The 20503-nt window shown below is 45.5% G+C and overlaps 1 protein-coding gene across 3 annotated transcripts in view; it reads right to left on the reverse strand.

Annotated features, from left to right (window-relative positions):
* The window catches only part of DGKI (diacylglycerol kinase iota), a 450160-nt gene extending 430942 nt beyond the window's left edge, over positions 1-19218 (reverse strand). For all 3 annotated transcript variants that reach the window (XM_047097249.1, XM_047097250.1, XM_047097248.1), the window contains exon 1: positions 18797-19218. In XM_047097249.1, coding sequence (XP_046953205.1) covers positions 18797-19218 — 422 coding nt within the window. The remainder of the gene's footprint in view (positions 1-18796) is intronic.
* Between the last annotated feature and the right edge of the window lie 1285 nt (positions 19219-20503).

Here is a 20503-nt window from a genome sequence, read left to right on the forward strand (position 1 = left end):
CTCGACAACCGTGCTGTGCAGCAAGTATCACCAGCCTCATTTTTCAAACGAGGACACTGGACTTCAGAGAGAGTGAGACCTCTCCGAGAGTTAACAAGTGACACGCAAACAATCCAACTCCATTTGTGAGCGTGCGCACGTGGGAGTGCACGCACACACGCAGTAACAGGGGTAAACAACGTCACGTTAACAGACTTATTTTCTAATTTTATTTATGCCTCTGTTGATCCAAGAGAGTGAGGAATAAACATTTTTGAAAGAAGGCTATCAGGAAAAAAATCGAGGGTCATCTATATTTTTTTCATTTAAAACAAAAGCGGCTTCACTGAGTAACATGGAAAGGAATACGAAGTTTTGCGTCTTGGAGTTTACTGTTATCAGACTGAATTACGACACTGCTTGGTAGTGGTGGTCTCCACATCATTAATAACTGGGTCTGTTGAAAGGTGGACAAAGAGAGTTTTCTAATCTTAATTCTGAAATTCGTTTGCAGGTTGCATCCTCACGTCAGACAGGTCATGTGTGCCTGTGGGCCCAAGACTACTCATCACTCCCGGGGGCCCTCAGCGAAGCCCCTATTCCTTCTTGCATATTAAAGAAGTTGCTCAAAGTTGATCTCAAAGGTGCTCTCTCTTCTACCCAATTTTCTCTATTTTCCATTTCTATGGGAAAAATGGTTTTCCAAAATGTAGAGTGTGGGCCAGCTCTCAAGCCTTGCAATGCAATGTACATAATGCACAGAATAAGCTGGGCATTGTCCTGATCCTTCAGGAGCAGGCGTGAAAGCCAGGGGACAGAATTGGTCACACTGACTTTCCACCACATTGCTGCACTCCATTTACTGAAGATTAGGTCTGAAAAGAGTGTGCAGTTCGCAGCTGAAAGCAAATCTTTCCGAGCTGCAAAATTATCTGTATTTCTATTAACTGGTCCAGCCAATCCCTATTCATGTAATAGCGTTAGACAGTAACACAGCCCTCTGACAGTGAACAACGTTTAAGCTGCTCGACTACTATTTTCTAATACATTCAGAACACACATTTCTCTATTAATTTGTTCAGTGACTTCTAGGTATTGGGATCTGGAAAAAAACTTTCCACTTCATTAACAAAAGTTCAATGATGTGATTTGGGGAGTTTCTCTAAACAGATTAGAAAAAGTTCCCAGCTCTAAGACAATCTAAATTCCCCAATTTTCTCTATAGTTACCAGGTTAGAACTTAGGATAAGGTTGTCTAGCTACAGTATTAATTAATGACATCAAATCTAACCATTTATTACACTATTTTATGTAAAAAATAGTTTCATGTTTAGGTTCTGAGGCTACCTCACATTCTCCTTACTCAACCTTTCCCAGATTCTTATGGATTTGAGATTCACCCTCCTTCCTCGTGTCCTCCTTCCTCCTTCCTATTGTCCCAGATGCATGAGAGGAACATGGCTCTCAGCCACCATGGCCACTGCAGAGAGAACAGGGATCTCCCTTCCCTCTTCATGTCCTGAGGGAGGGAGGGAGGGAGGGAGGGAAGCTCTTGTCCACTCTGGAATGTTTCATGGCAGGGCAGGGTAGAGGTGTCACTTTTGCAGCAATGGCTTCTGTAGTAATAACAGTGTCTCCAGAAAGACGAATTAGCAATGGATCCAGCAAGAACAAAGACTTTCTCACATTTGGGTACAGACCACCACCTCTCTTCTCCCAAAACCTCCCATGGCTCTCTGTTAACTACAAAATTCAAATTCCTCCAATGGCATTCAAGGCTTTCTATAAAGAGTATTAAGTTACCTCTCTTGCCTGACTTTTCACTACATATCTCCATGCTCAAAGCAAAATTATCCCACAATTCACATGGCTGCCCCAGTACATTATTCATTTCCATCCACCAAGTCCTTTCTCAGACAATCCCTCTGCCTGGATTGTCCATACCTGCTCTCCTTGTGTCCTGTCTCCTCTTGTTGGAATATTACCAAACCATCAAAGCCAACATCTCAAGAAAACCTCCAGCAGAACTAACTTCTCTCCCCCTCTTTGGTTTTTCTACAACTCAGAAATAGTCATGTGCATTACTTTCTGTCTGTTGTTTACCTTTGTTCAAGCTCTGACGTCTAAGAGGTATAGAGAAGATATATAACTCCTAGTAAAGACCCTTCATATGTGAATTTCTAGGTAGTTTAAAGCTAGAAACCTGTTTAAAGCTTCCACTCCAAAAAACTCAAATGTTTGATTTCAGGGGCTGTTGAAAAAAGAGAAGAAGCAAATGTACTGTGTTCCAAAATTGTTTCTAGTTTGCCATTTGGAACTTAGGGTATGTTTCCTCCACTGTATCAGTGATATGAATAAATACACTTATCTCCACCTGGCCAGCCCCTCTTCTTTCTTGAAAGCATATTTAACCATTATCTGCTCTTAAAGGTCTTTTCCCACTCTTCCATCTGATGTAGGGACCCTTCCTCTGGGGCCCCCAACCATCCCTCCACCTTTGAACTTATCACTCTGTACTGTTACGGGTCAATTCCGTCCCTCTCCCTCACTAGACCATACACTCTTCATAGCAGAACTTCTTACTTCTCTTATTTGTAGCACTTAGCATAGCGTTTGGCACGCAGTAAGCACTCAACACGTGTTGTTATTGTTGTTGTTGTTGTTTCTCCGATAAGTTATAATCAATCTGAAACGATTTTAAGGTAGAAATCATATTATTCAACTTTGGATTCCTCAACAAGGGCTTGAAATAGTGATTTGCACATACGGCACGTGAGTATTCCACAACTATTCCTATGAAACTGGTAAGTTTTTATCCAGGGAACTGCTCATGTTATAAAACATAGGTGAGAAAAACCCAATGATTCTCCCCTTGATGCTTTTTTTTTAGTACTTTTTTCTTGATTTTCAATATCAAGACTTCAAAGAAAGCACTTGATGCGTGGGAGAGCCTCAGAGACCAGGGAGATTCATGTATTTCATTTCTCATGTTCTAAAGCTTCTCTCCTTTTCAATTTCTCATCATCCTCACAAATTATCTCACTCCCTTCAGCTGAGGAGGCACATTACTCAGGTTATTTTTAGAACACCCTTGTGTGCAATATTGGCAGTTCAAAGCACCAGAGAATCCACACAAACACAAGGATTCTCCTGGGGCTTTTGCTTTGTCCTTGAAGCCCTTTTCATAGACTCCTATGGTCTTTCCTATAAGAACCAGGTGAGCCACATTAAAGGTTCAAGTCCATGCATTTTTACTTCCATGCCTCGCTGGTGAATTTACACTAAATATTTATTGAACATGATGGGAACTAATATAAAAATAAAATAGGGAGCACAATAAGCAATTTCTGCCACATAGAACCTAAAGCTGCACATCCGTATTCCAAGTTCATACCCTGCATCCTGGACCATGCCTTTGCCAAATTTCAGGAATCTCCTCATGGAGAAGCAGTGATGCTCTTCCCCCACCCTTCACTCTACTTCCAAATAACAACTACTACAAACTAAGTATTTTTGATGGCAAAACAGCCAGTCTACACCAAAGCTATAGAACCTGTTCCTTCCTGCACAGAGCCCCGTACGTCTGGCAATTTAGAGGAAGATGAAGATTACAAAGAAGACAAATTTCCTGTCCTTACCCTTATGGAAATCAGTCACCACTGTAGTGAGGAGGAACACACGGCAAGCAAAATGAAGGAGAACACCAACAATGATTTGCCCCCGTCTTCAATGCTCTCTTCTTCCTACTTATACCTCTAAGGGGTAACTTTTTAATCAGAGAACTAGACTTCTTAATTCAAGAACTATATCTTTCAAGGTTGTCATTTAAGGATGGCTGGTTAGAGGTTTCTAGAGGTTTGATAATGACTCGACACTAATCTCTCAAAGAAGCACTGTTCAACAGACCTGTCTTCAGTGATACAAATGGTTTGTATCTGTGCTGCTCAATATGGTGGCTACCAGTCACTGTGGCTATGAAGCACTTAACGTGTGGCTAGTGTGACTGAGGAACTGCATTTGAATTTAATGTATTTAATTACTTTTGATAGGCACATGTGGCTCCCATCTACTGTACTGGGCAGCCCTCATATCTGAAACAGTAGAACGCTATCCTCTGGACAAAATAAGTAATCTTCCTGGCCACCAAATATAGGTTTAGCCAAAGTACAGATGGATTTCTTTATAAGCTCTGTGTCAACTCACTAAAAGAAAGTTCACCAAAACCTCTCAAACAGCTTAAGCCAGTTTTAGAAGGGTTGACCACAGGCATTTCTCCACCAGCAGCAGGGTCAAGGGGAGGGCAATGAAGGCATAAGTCTGAAAAATAGAGATAACAGTAAATAGTTCTTAAGAGAGAGCTTGACATTTCTTATTTAGGAAAGAACAGAGAAAGGGAGGGAGGAAAGGAGGGAGAGAGGAAAGGAAAAGGAATCTTGAATATTCTAGAGGTGCTTGGTGTCTGAAATAAATATGAAACGTGACAAATAAACATGTAGCCAAACTGAAATCACAAACCTTAAGTGAAATGGCTGCAATCTAAGTAAGACACTGGAAATGTCATCAGTAACTTGTCGAATCGCCAATCTAGAAATCTGGCTCTTGGAATGAGTTTTACAGCAATTGGCCTGAACCCTTGCTAATCCATAATACTCATGGCAGCCGATGACCACAGCAAAGGAACTAAGTCCTGAGAGCCGTACATATATATACATATATATATGTATGTGTGTGTGTGTGTATATACATATACACACACACACATACACGCAGGTTGTGCCCTGCACTAGGACACCCAGAGGGGGTGGGAGAATGAACCCCATCCTAAGTGCCACCCACCACATGCTAGATCCTGGCTCCAGGGCTGACAGAGCTCAGGAGTAAGGGAAGATTTTTGTTAACTTGTCCACCTAGACTTAGAACCTGTTTCTAATTCAAACAAAGACTCCACATGTGCTAATGGTAGACAGGGCCATGTTTTTAGTTTACTGCTGAACTCTTACGAAGAAAGCCACGTATAAACCAGTACACTGTCAAATTAGGGACAGACAGAACAATGGCTTTGCAATCATCTTTAGATAAGGGATAACTGAAGAATAAAAGTGGAAATGGTTTAGTTCAAGGAAAAGAGGCCCAAAGAGAAATGTGATACCTGACTTCAAATATTTGAAGACTATCATATGGAAACAAAGGGGAGGGTTAATCTGAATATCCCCCAGAAGTGCAAATGTAAATGCCAGTAGGTAAAAAATAAAGGAGTTGGGTTAAGCCTCAACATGGAGGCAGCACGGGATCGTGAGGAAAATGTAAGCCTTGGGCGACTTAGAACTGAGTCTGAATTCTGACTCAACTAACACCTCTTTGAGTTTAAGCAAATTGTTTCCCTCTGGAAGATTTAGTGTCCTCGTTTGTAAAACAGAAATAACTAATTTAGACAGTTGTTGTGATAATTAAATAGGAGAACAACAAAACAGGAGGCACAAAGTACCTAAGTCATGCTAGATATTCATTAAATGGTAATACCTAATTTTCTCTATAACAAAAACTTTCCAACAATCAGGCCTAACCAATGGTATAACACTCTCCCTAATGCAGCCAAGAACTCCTAACATGGAAGACATTCACCAGCCTCTGCTGGTGGACCATTTGGCAATGATATTTATCAGTTAGGTTGGAGTTTTTTTGTTTTGTTTTGTTTCATTGTTTTTCTGTGTTTGGTATTGGAGTTTTTTTGGTGGGGTTTTTGTGTGTTTGGGGGTTTTTTCTGTTTGTTTTATATTGTTTTTTTGTTTTTGGTGGTTTTTTTTTTGTTTTACTTAAACAACAAGGAAGTTCACTGGGAAGATGTTGGATAGTTCACAATTTAATGGAAAAGCTGGGGATCCATGTTGGGAACAGACAGCAGTGAGGGCAGGAGGAACTGTCCTACGAGGGCACTGCTAATGGATACGAACAAACTGGCACACCCCGTGATAGCCTTGAAGAGGTCAGACCCAGAGTCTGAATGTACCGGCTCAGGTCATGTGCCCTAGGGTAGTCTCAGTGCAGTAAGAGGAAGCCACCTGTGACACCTTCCAAAGAACTCATTGGCCTCCATGGCACAGAGCCAGGTATCTGGATGTACAGTCTCACAAGATTGCACACAACAGGGGAGAAGTGATTCCCAATACGGAAACAGGGTATATCTACAGATTTATACTGGGATATAGCACACAGCAATGTTTAAGTGCACTGGCCAAGGAGTTCTCCTGACATTCAAATCCTGGCTCCACTGCTTGCTAGCTGTGACGTACTGAGACGGTACTTCGTTACCCTGTGCCTCGGCCCTGTGCCTCGGTTTCCTCTTCTATAAAACTGTAAATAGTAAGAGTACCTACCTCATAAAGTTGTTGTAAGAATTAACTGGAATAAAGTATGCTAATCGCTAAGCACAGTTCCTGGCACATATAATAAGACCTCAATAAATGTAATTGCTGCTATTAGTAATATTACTATTACTAACGCTGAAGGTACACCATTGAGCACCTCTCAGAAGTGCTTTTCCTGAAAGACACTTAGGCTCTTATTCCTCTGTGGTTTCATGCCAGGAGGGAAGTCAGCGGCTCCAGACCTCTCCTTCCCAGGTCTCTTGACTTGATTTCCCCATGTAGATAATGGTTTCCTAGAACACCACAACTGCTCCACCAAAGCCGTTTTGAGTAATTGTAAAAAGTGCACAATGAAATAGATGAGAAGCACTAATTGCTGGAGAGATGCTAAGAACAACTATACTAATGAACCCACGCCACAGTGGGAATAACTGTTCGCCATTTGTGGATTCATCCATGTATTATTTCTTCTGAACATTACTTTTAGTTCCTGGAAGAAGTACTTTGCCATAAATGGGAGGTCAATTTACTGGAAGTTAAAGACCAGCTTCCAAGCATCCCATCTGCTCCCGGAAAGAGGTATTTTCTCTCAAATGGCTTGGGGAGGGGGCGGGGGAGGGGGGTTGGTGGTGGTGCAGCACACACTCCTAGAAAACAACAAAGTTTGCTCCTGTAACAATTCCCACGAAGCAGTTCGCTAAAGAAAATCTATTTGTCTACATACCCCTAAGTTTCACAATAGCCAGTACCAGCTAGAACAGAGATGACAGAAATGCCTTGAGAAGCAGGGCCATGGACTTCCACACACAGATCACGCAGTCTCCAAATTCATGATAGTGCAATCAGAAAAATGTCACCTGGCAGCTCTGTAATCTGACAATCTCCTCTTTTACACACACACCTACAGAAGAATTATACACACACGCGTCCTACACACATGTCTTCCTCCATGCTCACCCCCTTTTTGCTGATCAAACTGAACTCCTAGACTTCTGCCAGGCTTGCACAGGATTTGCTTTTATCTTCATTTTTAAGAGCCTTCAGTTGCCAGCCATATCTCAATACAATTAAATTTTGCCCACAATCCAGTTCCTTGCTGCAACCAAATTATATTCTATGTCATATTACTTCAAAATCTTAGAATTCTAGGGGCACCTGGGTGTCTCAGTCGGTTAAGTGTGCCACCCTTGATTTCGGCTCAGGTCATGAGCTCAGGGGAAACTGAGCCCTGCGTCGGGCTCACTGCCTGCTTGGGATACTCTCTCTCAACCTCCCTCGATGCACCTTCCCTGCTCGTGCTCACTCTCACTCTCTAAATAAACATATAAATAAATAAATAAATAAATAAATAAATAAATAAATATCTTAAAATTTTTAATAAGAAAAAAACCTTTAGAATTCTAAATTATCCAGAGTATTCCATCGAGATATTCTCAGTTAATGTCAAACGTGGCCTCAAAAACATACCTGTTTGGCAGTCGTATTTTCTGGAGACGCTTCCAAATCCTTAAAACTGCAGGCAGCCCATGCTTGCTGCACAATCTTAGTCACAGACCATGGGAGTTTGGTTATTAGGTGATCAGCTATATTGAATTTTCTCCACATATTCAACAAATGTGTTGAGGTGCCCACTGCTCCCCCTAAAATCACTGAGCCACAGGAGCATATGCTATACGGAGACGTGAAATGCAGTTGCTGTAAAAATGAAATGCTATTCTTGGAATACCTATGTCATTACTTGAACTGAATCTCCTTTACAATGAAATGGCTGCTGCTTAGCAACTAATGCAAAGGAAGAACCTGAATGTTTTTCTTTTTTTTCTCCCCAACAGAAGGTGTATTAAACATATACCACGCTGCTGGTGGTTCCATGTTTTTGAATATACAGAAAGAGTCATGAGGATGACAATGAGGTCATCCTCCAAATCAATGCCATATGGGTTTGGTAGGCCAGCCAGTGACTGATTCCAACTCTGTCCATTGTGATTAACAACTGAGATAAAGTCAAGTAAATAAAATTAACGAAAGGGAAACGCTGCTATCTACCCTTCCATACGGCGGGGCATGGAAGCAGTGTAATGAAGTGAAAAGAACATGGGACTTCAAATCCAAAAACTAGCCTAAGCCTGGCAACGCCCCTTACCGGCTTGTGGCTTTGCGAAAGTCACCCTAGTGGTCACGCCTGTTTCCGGAAACGTACAATGGCTCTAAAAAACAATACCTGCTCTACCTGTTGCCTAAGACTGTTTTGAGAGTAAAATTAGATCAAGCAGGTGAAAGCAGTTTATAAATGGCAAAGCTCTAAAAGCGCCACACACATTTTTATTAGAAGTACTTAAATTTAGTTGGTATTAACAGTGTAAGAAATCTCCAGAAATCTGTCTTTTAAAAAAAAAAAAACCCTTAGATTTTGTTATAATTCCACACTGGCTCATAGAAAGCTTCTGTTTTAATCTTTAAATAGCTTTGTCGTTTATTTTTGAACTAGAGATTTATTTTGCTAAGAAATTCTGAAGGTTTTCTTCAAATAGGAAAAAATGACTCAGGTTTTTTAAATCATCCTTTGGAACTTTCTAGGTGACTATAACAGCACACATGCATATACTTATGAATTCTGAAGGGTGTTGCTATGAAAAAACTTACACTGAAAGTACTTACAGCCTGAATAGGCCCTCCAGTTAAAGGTGAAGACTCCACTCTCCTAAGGATACTCAAAAAAATCAGATGGTGCTTTTACTGTGCCACTTCAACCACACAAAATACACATAAATCGGTGCGAACTTCTTCACCGGACCCCACGCCATTGTACCATTAACCACCAGCCCCTCAAGTTCCACTCTGCTTACAACATATGACAAGGTCTTGCACTGGAGATAGAAATTGAAGGAGGGGACATGTATTGAGCTATAATCCCTGCAGAGCATTCCCTGGCCCCAGGAAACTGGATTTTTTCCTCCACCCCGTGCCATGGAGAAAAATCATATAGTTTCAGAAAGGAGAGCTCCGTCTTCGCCTGCCTACAATGGCCAGTAGCAGACAGCCATTCACAGAGCCGAGTCCATGCTTGGACAGGGAAGGAATTCTTGGTCTCTCGGCCAATCAACCTCCGTCTACGTCCTGTGTTAGGACTGGCTGGGCCCCCCAAAACGATAGGCCCACGGGTCTCTCCTCTCAGAGGATGTTGGTCTAAGAAACCACTAGATAGTGCAAATATGGCTATCTGTACATAGGAAGTGGGAATGGGTGAAAGAACCAGAGTAAAAAGCTGCACTGGGGAAGCAGTTGGCAAATATGGAACTGGATCTGAACTCTGCCATAAGCCTTATGACCCCACGCAAGTTGCTTAAACTCTAAGCCTCAATATTCTTATCTGTAAAATGGAAATAATAATAGCCCCTACTTAATTGAGGGTTAAGTGAAAATGCTATAAATAAAATGTTTCACGGCTCAGAGGAAACGTTTACTAAAATCAGTACCTCACACTGATTAATATTCACAAGTAGAGAGTTAAGTAAATTAACACTTGCGGCCCAGATCTGAACCAAGGAGAGCATTTTTCTTCTCTTAGCTGCACTGCACGAAAACTTGGGAAGTACATGGGCTGTCTTTGCTGCCTCAGGGAATGGTATGTCAGAGGCCACTGGGAAGGACAAGAACAGCGGTGGCTGCTGTTTTTTGGCCACTGTGAGAAAAGGCAGGGTAGGCCGGGAAGGCTCAACAGCCCCACGGGTGTTCACTCTGCCAGAGAAGATCATGCTCGGAGGCTTCTGGAGTTCAAGGTTTCTCTACTTCCTGTCTCACTTTAGATGCTGAGGACAGTGCTTCAATGGGAGAGAGACAAAAATATGCCATGGCTTAGTCTTTGCATGGAGAGGAGGCCAATTTAAAAGGAAGAAACCGTTTTAAATCAGGCTCTTTTCTCAAAAAACCCCTACAGGGAATGCTCTCTGTCTCAGAGAGAGATTGCCTCAAACCCAGTTACAGACACAAGGACAGTGATGAGAACACAATCCTTTCGGTTTGAAGAATGCTCCAGAAGTTTGTCTCAAAGTGATACATGGAACCCTTTCCAACTGCATCCACATACGCTTATATAAAACCCCTTTCACCTTTAAACAAACCGCTTTCAAGTGTTTTTAAAACAAAAATGTATTCTTCCAAAGGATTTTTTACATCTTTCTGACACACGAAGGCAAGACACATTTTAAAAATGTATTCTGGAGTTTTCAAGAAGTCTATTTTCTGGCTATTTCCTGAAAATCTACATGATACACAAAAGCGACCAAACTGCCTCTCCTTTATCTTTTATAGGAAAAAAAAAAATGAATTTACTTCCTCAGTACTTATTTCACAGTCCTGAGCCAGTTTTATTTGTTCAACAAATATTTAATAATCACCTACAATTTTAAAAAGTAAATTCTGTTGTTTGGCCTGGTTGAGAAAACTGACAGAACATCCCAGAAGGCTGAGCCTTCAATTTCTGAAATAATCCAGGACAGGTAGCATCTGGGAAGCTTTTTCTCTGATTGCCAGGACGCGGCAGCTGGCCATTGTCTGGACACGCAAAGCAGACGGCATCGAGCCGGGCCAGAGGAGAAATAACCTCTGTCCTGGAGTCCCTGGTGGCAACTCTATTTCTAGCACCTCTGTCTTTATCTACTTATCTATTCCCGACACTCGAAGCTCTGAGACCCTGCTACCCAATCCTCCTCGTCTGGCTTCCTGCTCCCGGATGACCAGTTTGGGGGTGTGGGCCGCTGCACGCTGATTCCTCTGCACGCTGGCCATGCCCATCTTCTCTGACCTTGGCTTCCTGCCTCCTCCGATTTCCAGAGCACTCAGAGGCAGCTTGATCCTCTCCATACCCTCTAGCGAGAGTCAACTGATTTTTAACAAGTTGTGAAAGGAGAAGTACAGATCCCATACCTCAGTGAATGCCAAAACCTGTACGTTTATTTTCCCAAGTATACAGCTATCTGATTTTCCTATTATCTGAATAATTTTATCAGTGGCCACGGACATCTGACTAATGTTCAACACATTGAAGATTAATAAACAGATCTCCCTTAAGGGAGATCTAAACAGGACTTAAGGATGGGTGATACCACCGGAATAAACACGGCACTCAACTTTGTGACAGGGAGCATGATGCGTGTCAGCCTTCAAACCGTCCTACAAGGAGGGTCCCACTGTCGCTACCATTTTATACAAGGGGAAATTAAGGCACAGAGCGATGAAGCAACGTGCCCAAGGTCACACAGCAGGCAGAGGTAGAGGGAGAACTGAAGCCGGTGGCAGGGCTCTAGAGTCAGGGCTCTTAACCATCATTCCACCTGTCTGTCACGACATCGAAGAGTAAGAATAATGAGATTTGGTTGCAGTTTCTTTCTTACTGTTTTAAGTTTTGGTTGTTTCCCACCCCCACCCCCACCCGCGCCCCAACCGCAATCCAGCAAGTCAGACCATCATGTTATAGCTTAAATCAGAATTGGCTCTTATCAGAGCATTATTTATGAATCTGAAAATCTAACGGCAAATCTCCACTTAAGCAAAATGGCTAGAGGTTAAGGACTACACAAGTCCCTGTCAGAAAGCTGTTGCCTTTAAAAAACAGTATCAGCTCCTTTTCAGAGACTCACAAAACCTCAGGGCTGCAAGGAAAGAACATTAAAATTCATCTGCGAAGACCCTTCTTCCCACCTCTACCCAACCACAGCCCCCTCCGTCAGCCAGCCAGCGCACACACACCTGATGATCTGATTTTCTCTAAAAGAACACCGCAGCGTTCCCGCCACCTCTCTTTGAACACTACACTCACCAGCCACCCTTCAAGTGCTATAAATATAGGTGCATAAAAAGTAGCTGGCCCTTTTTTGCAGAATCTGTCATTAAGCGAGTTAAAAACAAAGCAAAAGCTTAGAGTTACAAAGAGACAAAGGAATTCTTCCTATAATAACTTTTCCGCCAAAGTCAGTCGGGTGAACTGGAAGGAGAGAGCGAAGGACTGCAGAGCAGAGGCCGCCGAGGGAGTAAAAACCTCCGGCTGGCTGGACAGCGGTCAGGCCAGATTCCAGGACGGCGGGGCAGCCATCTTTGTGCCTTTCTAAGTTCTAATCACAGGAAAAAAAGTCAACAGAAAATTCCCCGAGGAGGAAATCAATGATGCCCCCTTGGAAAGGGATGAGACAGACAGAAAGAGAGCCAGAGAGCTAATTAGTGCTACTCAGAAGGCAAATTAAGGCTTTTTCTTTGACAAGCTGCAAATAGCTGGTTAAGTAAGAGCTCTGCCACCCCTCTCCAGCCCCGAACAGCTGGCCGAACGGCTGGTGCAGGTAGTCATACAGGAAGCTGTAAACGGAAACACAGTTCTGGGCTGTTGGACAAAGTGTAAATGAGAAAAAAGGCAAAGCTTTCTTTCAGGAGAAATGAAAATCACAACCCGAGATGGACAGGGAATGGTAAGAGCAGTAGTTTATTTAAAGAAGGCAATTAGATTCGTTCATCCAATAAATATTTATGCAACACCTACTGAGTAATGAGAACAGGATTCAGGGATTCAAATGGTAAGGTGCAATCTCTGGCTTCTAAGGGGCTAACAATTTAGCAGGGAATAATAATAACTGGAAAAGTTAACTCGGTGCAAGGCACTGTGCTGCGCCCTGGGCATAAGGTAACTCACTCAAATCTCATGAGAAGTTTCTAAGGTACGTGTTATGATTCCCCCCATTTCAGAGATGAGTATGCTGAGCCTGCAAGGGATTACACAACACGCCCAAGATCAGCTGGAAGGTGCCAGGTTTAAATCCCGGTCAAGCTCCCACACCAGAAAATTACAACTGAGTCCTAACACGGCTTTTTGCAAGTGCCATGTGAGGACATGGGAAGACCGACCACCTACCACAGAAAGTGGACACCTCTGAGCAATCCTAAGAGGAGTCTGCCTGGTGAACAGGCCAGAGAGGAATTATGGGAGCAGCATGTTCAAGCAGACCTAACTTGCCATTTTAATTTCTTTTTTTTTTTTTTAATGTTTTATTTATTTTTGAGACAGAGAGAGACAGGGCACGTGCAAGGGACGGGCAGAGAGAAAGGGTGACACAGAATCCGAAGCAGGCTCCAGGCTCTGAGCTGTCAGCACGGAGCCTGACGCGGGGCTCGAACTCACAAACCGCGAGATCATTACCTGAGCCAAGTCAAACGAATAACCCACTGAGCCACCCAGGTACCCCACCATTTTAATTTCTTTCATCTTTTCCTGCACTGCATTGGTCTGTTAGGCCTTGCCGCAGGCATAACATTCCTACCAGTTCAAACAATTCCAACAGTGCAAATGGTTCCAGCCAGTTCAAACAATTTGAAATTAGTCCACGTTTATAGTTATGTCATGCAAATTAAATTTCAAAGAAAAAAAAAAGAAACCTTTCAGCTTAGACTTTGTTTTACTCCTTACCTTCTTCCCTCAGTTACCCACCATTAATTTGGAGTAACTGCAGTCCTAAAGCAAAAATTACAAGGTCTCAGAAAAAATAATTTGGACAGGTGTTAACCCACATAAACCCAAGTAAGAAAACAAACATCACAACAATATCTAGGCAGTGGTCCTTCTAGATGCTTCCAGTTTCACAGAGTGAGTGCCTCTCAGCCCACTTTAAGAACAATTCGGGGTTGCCTAAAGGGTGTGCGTATCCCAGAGTCCAGCCCAGAAGGACGTGGAAGGTGCAATAAGCCCGGGCCCTCACTAGGAGTCCTCATTTTCTCTTATTAGACAGTAAAATGTTTCAAAGAGCTAACTCTACTCTAATTTGATTTGACCCCATGAGGCAATGCTGTGGTTGTCGCGGCGAAAATGAACACCAGCAAAACTCCTTTCAACTTCTCCACCCCCTGATGCCACAGGGTCCGATGCCATCACGCTCCCAGGTAAAAACCAAGGCTCTCAAAGGTCAACTCGAACAGGTGAAGTACTATGGACAATAGTTCAAGTGCAATCTTGCCCAGTTTGTGTCTGGATTGAGGAAGTCTACCTTTAGCTAAGTCCGAAGTGATTACTGAGGAAGGAAACATTAAATCAGAACCAAAGTTTTCCTCCGACCCTAAAGGCTCGAAATAGTGAACAAATGTATAAAGCACAGACAAAAACATAAAATAACTAAAGCTGATTTACAAAGGAGGATATTGGCACACTGGTTTTCAGAAGAAGAAAACTCCCCGCTCCCAGGATTGATTCTCTCGCAAGGAGAAAAAATGCCCATGCTGTCCTGTCTGGCTTTCTTACACTCCACTTGTCTTTCTTAGAATCACATAATCTCGCTTTGCAGGACAAAACACAAAGGGAAATACTACCACGTTCTTATCACCAACCTGTAAATAAGAAAAGATTTTTTACCTGGCTGTCTAACCTAAGTATTTTAATACTCCCTGCTGCTATGCCTGTCTCGTACCAAAATCTCCCTTTGAGGGTCTGGTACTACTATTCTGGTGTATGAGTAGAGAAGCTGAACCACGTCATCAACATTTTATAAGTACCATTAATCGCCCAGGCCTTCTTATAAGTGAAATCACACCTCATCGTTTTTTCGGGGGTGCTCAAAGAGGTACACGGGCCAGTTCTTCACTGGATCTAGGTTCACCTACACAACATCTGTGTCATTTTATCCAAAAGCATCTAAAACTCTAACACGGGTATCCACAATGATGGCAGGTGTCATGTAGGTGGTTTTGTTCTATGAAGCGAAACCAATATAAGCTTTGGTGATCATGGATTGATACTCATTTTTCTTCCTGAAATAGTAGAGAAAATCCTTAAAATCATACAGTCAAAGGAATATGGTCCAAAGTGTACAAGAGATAATATATAATGACCTGTATTACATGTTACAGAGGAGGCGAAAGAACAGCTCACACTGCACACACATGGACACACACACTTACATACACGTGGAGGGACTTCCAACCTGAAATGAATATTTAGAGAAGCAGAATGTGGTCTAAGGAGAGAGTCCTTTAGAGTTGGATCTGGGTTTCAATTCTGCCTCCTACCCAAGCTCTATACCTCACGTTCATTTTCTATAAAATAGACATAACCATAATCATACCATAGGACGATCACGAAGAGTAAATAGGATGGAATATACAACAATACTTACTGCAGTGCCTGGTACATAGAAGGCAATAAACATCAGCTACTTTCTCCTTCCCCTCCCCTGTGCATTTCTGAAAGACTTTTTTTTTTTTTTTTTACTAACTTAAAAGGGAATTCTTACAGCAGTAAAAAAAAAAAAAAAAAAAAAAAAAAAAACAGTTCCTACACATTATATAGTCATTGGCACATATGTATCTGTTGCAGCACCATAATTTGCAAAGAAAAAGGAAGTAGTAATTTGAAGAGAAAAGTACCAGCTCACTTGCATTGCCTTGTAAAACCTTCAGCTTTACAGTCTACAGAGACTATTTGCTCTAGGGGAGCAGAATCTGAAATAAAGGAAAAATTCTCATGGGAAAAATGGTTCCCAAAAACAGCCAAGAAAGAAAAGATAATGAGGGGAAATCTAGGGGTATATAAAGGAGTTTATTTTACTTAACAAAGTAAAAGTCAAGCAAAATGAATAATCTGCCTCCAGAAATGGTTATTTAAAGGCTTTTTGTAAAGGGCTCCAGTTCCTAAAAAGACAGGAGTCACTGCATATGCCCACCCACTCCTCATTTATTTTTAAAATCTAGCTTATATGTTCCTTAGCAACAGAAGGAGCAGATGAGACCCCCCTACACACACGCACACGCACACCCTCTCCCAAAGCCCCCTTCTTCTTTCCTGTCAAGTGTCATTCTGCAAATACCCATGTTCTTCAAAAGATATTTTTTACCTACCTGCAAATCTCCTCTTTCCCACCTCAAATGACTCCCCCCACCCTTACACAAGCAGCCATATTTCATTCACCAACCGAATTCTTTCACTCAGACTCCATCCTGTGAGGTATTCCCAACCTCTCTCCGTGAACTCCAACCAGTCACTGTCCTCGAGTGCCCCCAGAAGTGAGGTGGGGTGGTCCCCACTGAAGGGCCAATGCCCAACTCCAGCCAGAGGTGTACTTCCTTACAGACCATTTATTGACCCACCGGCAAAAGGTCAGGCCCAGCTATGGCTGAATCTGGCAGGAATGGCTCCCACGGTGAATGGTCCACCATTCACCATGACTCTAAAAAACTAATAATGGGAATCAAAATGGAGACACTCTCCAGGTTATCCAAGATAAACATGTCCCAGATGAAATCAACTATCTTTTCACTGTCTTTCCTCTGACTTTGGGACTGCCTGGTCTTGTTTGGCCGAGTACCGTTTATGAGCTCAAAGATCAATTGTTCAGCCTTTGGGAAAAAATAGGGCAACGGTCCTCAGATATTAGTGTGCTTAAGCACTGCCCGGGGAGCCTGTTAAAAATCCCCACCCACAGACTGTTTGATTTTCTAAGGCTGGGGTGGCAGGCATTTTGAACCAGCCACCTGAGGTGATGCTGATGGAGGTGATTCCCTGAATTGGAGATTATACAGCTTTACTGAAAAGGGAATGTTCACAAAGTAGGACCCACCTCTATGGTTCGTAAGGCAAACGCAGGATTATTATTCCTTTATGGAAAAATGTTGTGTTCATGTCTCTGTTTGTGTGTGCACACACTTACACATGCATGTGTGAGCTTGCAACCGGGAAAGCCATGGCCCACACAGCACCCGTGGCCAGGAGAGAAGCTCAGAGAATGACCCCTGCCAAGAGGCAAGCTGAAATGATTTCCCTTGCAAACTCTGCCTCTGGAGCCCTACCTAGTGAGGAGTCTGATGAATACCAGTAACACAGGCCAGTTTCTCAGCTCAGGAGCCCAGACCCACAATGTGCCGAATGTAATGAGCCCCCTCCAACTCACAGTTCCTAAATTAGGCTGAATGTAGTCCCTGTTCCCCTAAGGGCCAGGCAGGCCATCATTACGAGGAAGTGGAGCTGCCTGTGTCCCAGCATACCTCCCTAGAGCTACCCCACTCTCCACCACTTGCCTATTTTTGGAAACCAAAAAATACAAAGAGAAAGATTCATTTGATCCTCATCTATGCGAGTAACTAAAAGAGCAAGTCAAGTGGGAAACTCCCTCGACGCACAGAGAACAAAATGCACGCAAGGAACGCGAGAACCACAACCTGACCAGGAAGACCGTCTCAGAGTCATCAGAAGCCAACGCTTAGACACACAGCACATGCCCTAGTGACTGGGGCCTCCGGTCCAGGCAATGCCTATGGGGATCCCAAGGATTCACCCACATGCCCCCATAAATACAACACACACCCTCACAAACCCACACACCTCTGTCATCTGCCTTTGCTTACATAACAGCACATGGTGTGACAGGCTTAATACTTCATAGGGGCTTCTGGAAAGGACCGCTAGTTCAAAGGACAGGGTCACTCTACTGTTTTTACTGACCCCTTTTCGAGAAATACTCCAACCCCTAGCAAGTGCAAATTGTCGTCATTCTGTGCCGGATTTATCACCTGAACTTTCGAACTAACAAAGCAGTAAGGGTAGTCTCTGAAACTCTCTGAATCTCTCGACCGGGGGTGGGGGGCTGGGGGTGGAGCGGAGAACCTAACGAATCCTCAGTTCTCGTTTTTTTGGATCCTGAGACAATTGGGGCTGATCTTTTATTATAATTTGGCGGCCATTTAGCCTACACTGTCCTTGTCTCACAAATGCATCCACCCTCAGGGGCAAGCATGGTGCCATTCTCTCACCCTTCCATGGCTGGCCAGCAGGCTCCCCACCTCCTCCTGCTGGGCACACCCAGGAGAGAGGGAGAGAAGCACAGGTACGGGTCGCCCCCTAACCCGCTGAGTTATCTACAGACTTCGATCCACACCGTCCCTTCCTTCACGGGAGGTGTCCCTGCAGGTCCGACTTCCACAAGGATCTCCCCTCAGGACAGCGCTGTTCTTTCCTGCCTGGACGGTGATCTCAACTACCAAGTTAGTGCCAAAGGTTCATCCAAGGAAATCTGGAAGGTAGGGGGGAGTGGTTACAGATGACACCGCCTCAGGGACAACTTCGAGGACTTCTCTTAAGAAAACTAGGCATCTCTGTCTGTGTCTGCACCCCCCCCCCGCCTCCCGCGCACACACGCATTTTTGTTGTTGTTCTGATCTCAGAAACCCAGTCTTCGGTCCTGTTCCAGAGGGAAGCCGGGCGCACCCAGCTTCCCTCCAGCCCAGAATGATGGGATGAGAAGAGAATACGTCTCCCCACAAGGGGGAGAGAGACAGAGAGAGAGAGAGAGAGGAGAGAGAGAGAAACAGAGAGCGAGCCAGCGAGCCAGGTGCCCCCAACTCCGCGGAAGCGCCCGGGTGAGGGACGAGAGCGGGTCTCAGCCCCGCGGCGGCACCTGTCTCCCGGTCGCCCGGGCGCCCGCGCCTACCTGTAAGAGACCTGCTTCCGGAAAGTTAAGTTCCTGAGCTTCTCCTCCAGCGCCTCGTCCTTCTCCTTCGCGCCGGCGGCCGCGGGCTCCTCCAGGGCAGCGGCCCCCGCCGCCGCCGCCGCCGCCGCCGCCGCCGCTGCCCCCGCGCCCCGCGGGTCCGCGCCGCCCTCCGCGCCCAGGCAGCAACTCCCGGCGCCGCTTCCGCCGCCGCCGCTGCCGCCCGTCGCCCCCTTCTCCTCTCCCGCCGAGGAGCTGGGGTTCATGGCGACCGCTCCGGCGGCCGCGGAGGGAGCCGAGGCGGCGGCGCTGCAGAGGCCGGGCCGGCTGACGGCGCGGGCGGCGGCCGCCACCGCAGGAGAGCGAGCAGGTCCGCGCGCCGCTGGCAGGGGCAGCAAATGGCAGCCCCTTCCCGCAGCATCCATCCGCCGCTGCACCGCACCGGGGCATTGTGGGAAACTCCGTGCCTCCACTCCCCCTCCCCGACCAATCAGAGGCCACCTCCCTCCGCCCCCCTCTGCCTCCCCGCCGCCAACCCGCGCCCTCCGTCCTCCGCCCCCCCCCCGCCCCAACCCTGGCCTTTTCCTAAATCGGGGGCACCGGCCAGAGCTGAACCTGAACTCTGCCCTGAGGCGTCGGGGGCTGCCGGAGAGGAGCACGGAGGGAGGGGGCCAGGAAGCCGCCGGGCGCCGGGCGCGAACCCCGGCGTCGGGAGAGGAGAGCCCCGGAGGGAAACTCGGAGGAGAGCGTGCCGCGCCCCGGTGAATACACGAGAAGGCGGGGACCCGGACGCGCGAGGTGCCCTGCCCGGGCGGGCGGCCCTGGAGCGGTAGCGCCCACCTGGGTCCCCGGGAGTGCCCTGATGCCCGGTGCCCGGTGCCCGGGGCGGCGTTCTCTCCGTCCCCGCTCCCCGCTTGGGCTGAGCTCGAGCCAGGCAGACGGCGCCCCACGCTGGAAACCTCAGGGGGGTGTAGGAGCAAGTTCAGGGCGAACTGGGGGAGCAGTCGTGCGCGGTGTAAAGTAAGCGGTGAGGGGGGAGGCCAAGTTGAAGCTACAGGCGAAGCGCCTCCCTCCCTTCCCCGGATAAGGGCTGGGACCCCTTCATCCCTGAGTCGCCCAGCCAGGCCAGCGTCTCCTTTACACGCAGCCAGCTCTTCCTAAACGGCTGTGAATTCGATTGACTGGGATCGGAGGGCCGCCAGGGAAACGGCAAGACTGAGAGAACCCAGGAGGCAAGTGAGGATGGGCGCAAAGGGTGCTTGCGCCCGGTCGAGCCGGGAGAGGAGGAGCTCGCCCAAGGAGGGGTTTCGAGCCACGTCAGACCCCACTGCTAAAAAGCACGCCAAGCTTGCAGTCTCTATAGATTTAGTCATCCACCTCGCCCCGGGTTTTTGTTTCTAAGCCTACTACCCAAAACTCTGTGGGGTTTGAATGATGCGCTACAAAGTGTCTAAGACAGGTTGTTTTCCAAATTAAGGGTTTCCACCCCGGAAGTCGCGGCTGTTAACAAATAGGAAAAAGATCCATACTTAAGGCTAAGTGTAGTCGCCAAAATACACACCTACACGTACCTGTGGTAAAAGAATTGCAGGTGGGTGCTGGGGGACCCCAGATGGCTTGATTTCTTTCCCTTTGTTTTCTCATAACTACAATGAAGAGATTGAACAACAGACCCCAAGTCTCTCCGAAATTCCACATTGTGTAATTCTC

This window comes from Lynx rufus, unplaced genomic scaffold, assembly GCF_022079265.1.
Source record: "Lynx rufus isolate CCGP_SWC_20201006 ecotype Redwood Valley unplaced genomic scaffold, mLynRuf1.p SCAF_4, whole genome shotgun sequence".
In the NCBI taxonomy this organism is placed as follows: Eukaryota; Metazoa; Chordata; class Mammalia; order Carnivora; family Felidae; genus Lynx; species Lynx rufus.